Source organism: Protomyctophum bolini (assembly GCF_963924005.1).
Source record: "Protomyctophum bolini genome assembly, chromosome: 3".
NCBI classification, from domain to species: domain Eukaryota; kingdom Metazoa; phylum Chordata; class Actinopteri; order Myctophiformes; family Myctophidae; genus Protomyctophum; species Protomyctophum bolini.
Window position 1 is genome coordinate 49,287,164 of NC_137864.1, and position 9,030 is coordinate 49,296,193.

The 9,030-nt window shown below is 43.6% G+C and overlaps 1 protein-coding gene across 1 annotated transcript in view; it reads left to right on the plus strand.

Moving 5' to 3' along the window:
- p2rx3b (purinergic receptor P2X, ligand-gated ion channel, 3b) overlaps positions 1-7,970 on the plus strand; it is a gene marked incomplete at both ends in the record, with an annotated part of 8,767 nt that extends 797 nt beyond the window's left edge. Inside the window, 10 exons of the mRNA XM_080756908.1 lie at positions 288-359; positions 1,442-1,511; positions 3,639-3,732; positions 4,369-4,446; positions 4,597-4,738; positions 5,957-6,093; positions 6,917-7,010; positions 7,139-7,204; positions 7,457-7,534; positions 7,854-7,970. Of these exons, the coding sequence (XP_080613034.1) occupies positions 288-359; positions 1,442-1,511; positions 3,639-3,732; positions 4,369-4,446; positions 4,597-4,738; positions 5,957-6,093; positions 6,917-7,010; positions 7,139-7,204; positions 7,457-7,534; positions 7,854-7,970 (948 nt within the window). The remainder of the gene's footprint in view (positions 1-287; positions 360-1,441; positions 1,512-3,638; positions 3,733-4,368; positions 4,447-4,596; positions 4,739-5,956; positions 6,094-6,916; positions 7,011-7,138; positions 7,205-7,456; positions 7,535-7,853) is intronic.
- Between the last annotated feature and the right edge of the window lie 1,060 nt (positions 7,971-9,030).

A 9,030-nucleotide genomic window follows, 5' to 3' on the forward strand; every position in this document is an offset into this window, starting at 1 on the left:
TGTGTGTGTGTGTGTGTGTGTGTGTGTGTGTGTGTGTGTGTACAGTATGTACAGTATTTATGTACAGTAATGTATACATACTTGCGGCCAGTGGTCAGATCAATCATGTCCTCCTGATCCAGAAAAGGCTGGAAACCACTATGTTACAGGATGACTGTAATCTCACATACAGCGGGATGGATGGATGTTGACATAAATATGATTATGTGGTGTTGGATTGGATTAATATGGATTATGATGTGTTCCACAGGGAGCCTCTGTTTTAATATGGATTATGTGTTCCACAGGGAGCCTCTGTTTTCTGCATCATCACCAAATTCATCACCACAGAAAACCAAGTACAAGGACACTGCCCTGAGGTATACTGTACTCTCACAGTCCTAACACAAGTACAGTATTAGGATACTGCCCTGAGGTACTCTCACAGTCCTAATACAAGTACAGTATTAGGATACTGCCCTGAGGTACTCTCACAGTCCTAACACAAGTACAGTATTACTGCCACTGCTGTTACTGCCATAACTCCTACAACAAAAGGACATGAACACACTGTAAGTGTCGGTGACGTGCACAAAGAGAGAAAGACAGAGACAAATAAAAGTGGTTATACCTTTCTGAGTTGATCCGACTCATTTCAGGTGTGTGTCTCGCATAACGCGTCGACACTCCAAAATGGAACGGAGCTCTGAGAGTCCACTTGATGGTTAGCTACAGCCGAGCCCTCATGCTGTAAACGGTGATAATGCGCGACGTTTTAAAACAGTGACTAAAGGCCCGGACGGTTATAGCTCAACCGTCTGGCTGCGGGTTCGACTCCCGATCCCGACGGCCTTTGCCGCGTGTCATCTCCCATCTCTCTCTCCCCATTTCCTGTCAGTCTACTTTTTTCAACCCATCAATAAAGGCAGAAAAAGCCAAAAGAAAATCTTTAAAAAAAAACAGTGACTAGAGCATAAGCCCCTTGAGTTGCAGCAACACGTTTTAGAGGGGGTCCCATGACGCTTGCAGTATGTGTGAGGGGACTACACTGTCACTGCTGTCACTGCCAACAGCACAATATACTTATACTGCTTCTCACTTTAACCCAATAGTAGCAGAGATATATATAGGCTACAAATTAACTCACAGCGTGAGCAGAAATTGAAAAAAGTGATATATTTTAGTGACAATTTAACAATACAAACCCCCATGTGAAAATATGTTGTGCCTGGCTGTGGGAGCCACATGCACAAAACCCACATTTTGTTTGTTTGTGTGTGTGTGTGTGTGTGCGTGCGTGCGTGCTTGCGTGTGTGTGTGTGTGTGTGTGTGTGTGTGTGTGTGTGTGTGTGTGTGTGTGTGTGTGTGTGTGTGTGTGTGTGTGCGTGCGTGCGTGCGTGCGTGCGTGCGTGCGTGCGTGCGTGCGCGCGCGCGTGTACACTACACATTTTGTTTGAGACAGAGTGAGATGAAATTCAGGTGTACTCATGACAACAACTGCACCAAGTACCTGAACAAAGCGGGAGGATATGGTAAGATTCTTCTCTGCTCTCTTTCTTCCCTTTCCTCCCTCCACATGTTCTCATGTTCTCTCCTCCTGTCTCTCAAAACATGATACAGCATGGCCGGGACCCCAAAAAATATCTTTTTAAAACACTTGCCAATGTTATATCACAACGTTCATATATATATAGTTATACATACTTTTAAATAAACTAAAACCTTTACCTTAACCCATTCTGGGCGGGCACCCATTTTGGTGTAAGCACTATGTTATGCTTTAGCTATTGAAAAATAGCAGATCTACAAGCTCATAGCGCGCCACCGAGTGGCGCGCTACGAGCTTGTAGGTCTGCTATTTTTGAAAAATCGAAGAGCGACTGACCTTTTTTTAATCTGATCTCAGGTCAGAATGGGTTCATCAGACCACTTGGGTGTCCAGTGGAAACCTCGTATGAATCTGATCTCAGGCCAGAATGGCTTAAATTATAGGCCTATACTATGTTAGTTCCAAACATGAACACAATCGATCGATTGGTCATTAAAAAATGATAATGCACAAGCCCCGCCCACTGACCACCCACTGGCCCACCCACTGACCACCCACTTGTGGCCAGTATTTATTTATTTAGCGAATGCAAAGTCCTTAAGTCAAGCGGTTGCCTCCTGGTCTGCTGTGTGGAGGGTGATTAATCCTCCTTCCAGTCTTTGGACAGGACACACTTCTATGATGTGCTCTGTAAAGTTGCCCGAACGGCCAAGGCTCCAAGAATCGACAGTCCAAGAATGTAGAACTTTTTTGGTATTTTATTTATCTCAAAACACAGAGTGACCGACCCAGGCTGGATTTGACTGTGCAGGCAAAAATAATACTTCATGAATAAAGACTTACAATACACTTTAAAATAACAGAAAGTAAGAAAACACTTGACAACTCAACTAAGGAAAAACAACAAAACAAGAACTTAAGAAACTGAAAACAGTATATGCCTTCCTGGCCCTGCCAGCTCTCCCCTGGAGTTGTCTCCTTTGTTAGTCTCAAGCTAAACTGATTCCCTCCCAAACTTTTCCACAAGCCTCCCTTATATACCAGGTGAGACCCCACCCACAATGATTAGTAATTGGACCAATCTACTCAAACCAGGTAAACCATGACCCATGAGTTAGACCAACTATACAATTACACATTTAGAGTCTGAATGTTTTCCAAGGCATCACATCACACAAAACAATTACAATAGAATTAGGCAACACAGATAAAGGGTATATGATGCTACACATGGCCACACCTCCAAGGAGCTTGATGACAGTCAATTAATGGAAGCAGCTGTGCAGTGTGTGTTTATCATGACCAGTTTTATATTGTGGAGTCTTCTAGTGTCTATAGGGCACGGGTTGCCCCGTGACATGCTCCATAGTTTGCTCCTCACCACACACACACACACACACACACACACACACACACACAGTGGGCTTGGGCTACTGCCCCGTTTGTGAAGCAGGGGCCATGATGTCCAGTTCTGAATCTATTGAGCGTAGACCACTGTCTCCTTGGGGGGGTGGTGCCAGGGACCTGTTGGTTGGGGTCTGACTGTCTGACACCAGGTGTTTGTTTGGGACCTCATTGGACTCATTCCCATTCCCTTTTCCAAGCTGATTTGATGGTGAAGTCAGCTGATGGGTCGAGCAGTGGGTGGGTTGAATATGTCTGCATGGATTGGTAAATGGGGAGAGTCTTTGACCTTTTGAAGCATCCTTTGAGAGACTGCTGCACGCCGGATGTGTGGGGGTGCGAATATGTTTGATAGGGAGCGAATATAGTCCCGGTTATGGTTCTCATGGTGGTATTGAGCTGGGTGTCCACTTGGTGTGTGTGTGTGTGATGACCTAGACCAGACAGGGGCACAATATTCTGGCTGCAGAGTATGACAGGGCCAGTGCTGAGGTGCACAGTGTGGAGGCTGTATGCCGCCCCCCATTTTGCACCAGCAAGTTTGCAGAGCAGATTGTTTCTGGACTCTGTTTGTGGCCAGTGGTCAGATGGGTAGACCTATAGGCTGATGGATGTGGGTCCTCCTTATCCAGAAAAGGCTGGAAACCAGCTGTGTTACAGGTTGATTTCTCAGTATTTTATTGCTCCTCCTCCTTCCTCTCGTCAGGTTTTGGGACAGGGAGGTGTGTTCGTTTTGACGACTCCGTGAAAACGTGTGAGATGAGAGGCTGGTGCCCCGCTGAGATCGACTACATAAAGACGTGAGACATCAAAGTGTGCATGCATGCGTGCATGCGTGCGTGAATGCGTGCGTGCGTGCATGCATGCATGCGTGCGTGCATGCGTGCGTGCATGCGTGTGTGTTTTGCTTTGTTTTATTGTATTGCTGTATTCCCGCGGCCTGCTTGTCAGGGCTCCCTTGTAAAACGACCATCTCAATGGGACTTACCTCATTATATATAGGAGGCATTATAATAAAATGAACTGAATAAATGTTGAAGTATACAAAAATACAATGATGCATGATTCGGTATTATGGCTGTGAAACAATGACAGTATTGACACTACGATTACGATTATTTAAAACCCATTTTGGGGCGGGAACCCCTTTTGGTGTTTTAAACATTATGTTATAATTTAGCTATTGAAAAATAGCAGATCTACAAGCTTGGTAGGTCTGCTATTTTTGAAAAATCGTGAAAATATTTATTTCAGAAAACTTGAGTACCGGTATTCAGAAGATTTCTTTTAAATTTCGAGGTCAGGCCTAATTGGGTTAATGATCGGGCTAATGAGTGCGCGTTACTCAACACTATTGCTCTGCAGTCCAGCTGGGACCTCTTGTAGTAATACTACAGTATATATACCCGTTGGATCATGTATTCTCTCTTCCTCAGTGAACCTATGATGGAGGTGGAGAATTTCACCATCTTCATCAAGAACAGCATCCGCTTCCCGCTCTTCAGTTTCACCAAGTAGGGAGGACGACGACTCAATGACTTCAATGTATACAAAGATCTTTATTCAGCCTTTTGTTAAGTGTGTGTGTGTGTGTGTGTGTGTGTGTGTGTGTGTGTGTGTGTGTGTGTGTGTGTGTGTGTGTGTGTGTGCGTGCGCACGTGCAGAGGGAACTTCCTGCCCACCATCACAGACAGCTACATCAAGTCATGTAACTATGACCATGAGAACAACACCTACTGTCCTATCTTCAGAGTGGGAGACGTGGTCCGCTACGCAGAGCAGAACTTCACCAAACTGGCACTCAAGGTGGACACACACACACACACACACACACACACACACACGTAAGTGATTACAACCCTGAAACAGATACACCTCGAGGGTGGAAATGTACCAGAGTACATTGTACACAAGTACCCTTACGGGTCCATTTGGTTCCTTTTGTACCCTCTCAGAGTTACACACGCACGCATATGCAGGTGCCACTTGTAACCCACTCAAGGACACTTTGAGACCCACTGGTGGTGTTTCCAGTGAGCCAACATGCACAATAGCTGTAGCTAACCCAAGCCAGAGAATGGTGAAGCGTACTGATGTTTCCAGAAGGTTTTAATTTTCATTGTTGAAACACCTTTTTTGGACAGACACTGTAAGAACTATAGGAAAATAAACAAGAAAAAATGAGCTCTTACAACATACAAACATAAATTATAAATAATCACAATGTTTACATGACACCTTCTCTCTTAATATAAACATCTCCAAAGTAATTGCACAGAAAATAAAACACAAACACAATACCTTGTTCCCGTTCTAGCTGGGTGCTAAGATAAGAAACTGTTGCTGCTGCTTCCTCAAACATTTCCTTGATCTGATCCTGAGCAGCCAGGTGAGTGCAATACCTAATCAATGCAACCCCCAGTGGAAAATTACCAGGCTCTAGGCCACACACTGAACTCAAACCAAAAAACCCTTTCAAAATAAAAGTATGACACACAGTGCCTTGGGTCATTTACAATAGCAGCACCCTGACTCTGTTTGACCAGAACGGAACAGAGCCTTCGTTATATTAGTATCAGCGATAACACCTGTGATTGAAGGAAGTAGGGAAGGGGCCCAAGTTCTTTCCAAAATGGCGTGTGTGCATATATAGCCCATTCAACTCAGTTGAGGGTTAAGTATTTCACTCAGGGACACCTCGACTTTGGGAGGCTTGAACCTGAGACCTTTTGTTTCCCAGGCAGCCTCTCTATACCATTCAGCTATGGTTGCCCCTATTCTGTGTAATTCTGTGCCATTCTGTGTCATTCTGTGCCATTCTGTGCCATTCTGTGTCATTCTGTGCCATTCTGTGCCATTCTGTGCCCTTCCGTGTCATTCTGTGCCATTCTGTGCCCTTCCGTGTCATTCTGTGTCATTCTGTGTCATTCTGTGCCATTCTGTGCCATTCCGTGTCATTCTGTGCCATTCCGTGCCATTCTGTGCCATTCCGTGTCATTCTGTGCCATTCCGTGTCACTCCCAGGGAGGCGTGATAGGGATAAAGATCTCGTGGATGTGCGACCTGGACAGAGATGAGAATGAGTGCAGCCCGTCCTACTCTTTCACCCGGCTGGACGCCATGTCACAGAAGAATGCCGTCTCTCCTGGCTACAATTTCAGGTATTCATTTGTTTGACAGTAAATTGGGCCCTAAAATGTGTCACGGGCCCACTGTCATGAACCATTGATCAGTTCATCAAAATGTACTATTATGCTATAAAAATCACACTCGTGGAAGTGAGGGGCGCTCTTATCATCATCACATTCCGTGCTCGGCCAATCAACCAACGGTGGACAACGCAAACCGATGCTGGTGCATCGTTGCTCTGATCCACAGCAAACCTGGCACAAACACTGTCCGGGGGTTTTTCCATCAGAATAACCGCATGCACACCAGGGGTCACGTCTGGCCCACAGGGGCTCAATCAGGGCCCTCTGGGTGCCACTGCAGTCACCCAATCCACACCCAATAGTGACACGGTGACACCAGAGGCCATGCATTTTTCTTAACCCCCCTGTGGGTTCCCAAGGGCCACAGGCACACCATTGCTACAATCCACACCACACTGGGCACAGACACTGTTCAAGGAACTTGCTTGAGAATAGTCACACAAAACCTAAATTGCACAACTATGGGGCGATACAGCAGGGTTTAACACCTGGCCTCTGTGACAATTGCTCTGATCAATACAATATGAGTCATGGGTTTAAAACACTAGCGTCCCTTCATGACTCCCTACTATTCTAGGCATGTCATAAACAATTTGCAAAGCTAGGAGAACATTCTGCTAAAAATAGCAGACTTACAAGCTCATAGCTCTACACCTGCAGGCTGGCCGGGTTTCATAAAGTATTAACCATTATTAGATCATTCATAAAAGTAATCAAGTAAACATATTGTGTTACACTGTGTAATGATTGCTTTGGTTTCCTCTGCACATAGGTTTGCTAAATACTATAAGATGGACAATGGGACTGACTATCGTACACTCGTCAAAGCCTATGCTATCAGGTTTGATGTACTAGTCTATGGAAATGTGAGTATGCCTGATTTATCAATGATTGATTTATCATCAACAATACTTTGTGTCTTCTGAAATTCTTTCATCACAACATAGAGAGTTTAGTGTGAAGTTGTAACTACAGCTCTATGTGTTCTCTCCAGGCAGGGAAGTTCAACATGATTCCTACACTCATTAATATGGTGGCAGCTTTCACTTCAGTGGGAGTGGTGAGTCTTTACTTTTTTGTGAATGAATGAATGAATGAATGGTTTACAAATGTACACCTAAAAGACCACAATCCTTTAAGTTTTGACAAATGTAAAAATGTGATGCCGCCAGTGCTGCACTGACTGAATGTAATATATTGATGTCTTTATTATTTTGATAATCAATCAATCAATCAATCAATCAATCAATCAATCAATCGGAAAGTTTAGAAAGAGGACATAATTCACTTGTCTTTATGTCATTGGTCCAAGGGTACGGTTCTGTGTGACATCATACTGCTGAACTTCCTGAAAGGGGCGGAGCAATACAAGGCCAAAAAGTTTGAAGAGGTAAAGTCGCCTATATGCAAACTGCACATGATGCGTATTCTCTTTAGTCTGCTGCATATAAATATTGTGTACAAATCCCCACCCCCTTCATGTATGATTACGGTACTCCCACCCCCCAGCTCTCTCCACTCTCACTTTCTCTCTCTCTAGCGTTATTGCCGTGAATGTATAACAATTACAGTAGTGCCAAAGCATCAAGTGCAGTAAAACTGGAAAAATAACAATACAGCGGAAAACAATATGGAACATACAAATATAACATGAACTTGTATAATACAATATGCAGATACTGTCATAATGATCTCTCTCTCTATCGCAGGTATCAGACAAGGGGGTTGATTCCCCTACCAACGGGCTGTACCGCTCCCAGCTGTACAGACACGAGGAGAAGCAGTCCAGTGACTCAGGGGCCTTCTCTCTCGGCCAGTACAGTTAACTGACAGCCATAGGGGCCCTGCATGCTCATCATGTTGAATGTGTAGGACACTGAGGGCAGGCCAGGGCAACCTACAGTATAGGTTTAGAATGTGAGTTGGGTTTTGTCGAATGTGTCGACAACATACAGAACATTGTATTTACTTTGATATATAGTGTATGGTAGAAACTATAGAACTGTTCACAACAGCTCCACAAAGCTTCCAATTCAATTAAATTCAATTCAAAGGGCTTTATTGGCATGAGAAAACATACGTTTACATTGCCAAAGCAGAAAGAACAATACAACAATACAGCAATACAATCAAAACAGAAATGATGTACATTTGAAGGTCAGAATCTTCAATAGATCAAATTCTATGTACCAAGGTCACTCAATGCAGGTATAGTGCAGGAATATACACAATGATTAGTCTTTAGGGTGGTTGTGTTCCATTTGATATCCTTCTCCTATCACAGCAACTCACAAATCTTGCTGCTGTGTTTGCACATTGTTGTACTTCGCCCAGCAGATATGGGAGTTTTTTGTCATTGGTCATGTTTTCCACTGATATGTGGAAATAACTAAGCAAATGTTGGTCTGCTGTAATGAAATACTGTCCCCCTGAAGGGATGGGAAACAAATAGAGTTGTATATTTGCATGAGTCAGTGTATACATTTTTAGCATGTCTTGTAGGTATATGCTTGTTTTACAAATGAACAAATACCTGACTTTCAGGTTTTTGTGCCGGAGTTGATGTTTAAATCAAGTTTTCTCTAAATAGGGAATACCACCATGTTTTTTTCCATGTTTAGAATGCAGAAATACTGTTGTATATCTGTTGTTCTATTGTTGAAAAAGCTAAATCTTTATTTTCTGTCACCATCTAAATAAAATAAATCATGGCTGGAGCTGTGAAATATCGTGCAAAGTATTTTTTCCATGCTCATACACGAGTCTGACAAAACAATAAAGTGAAACGCTCAACAACAAATGGCTTTAATGGCTTTGTTTTAGTTTATTTTTATATTATGTGTAGACCAGTTGTAGACTACACACAAAACAGATGTACCCCATGGC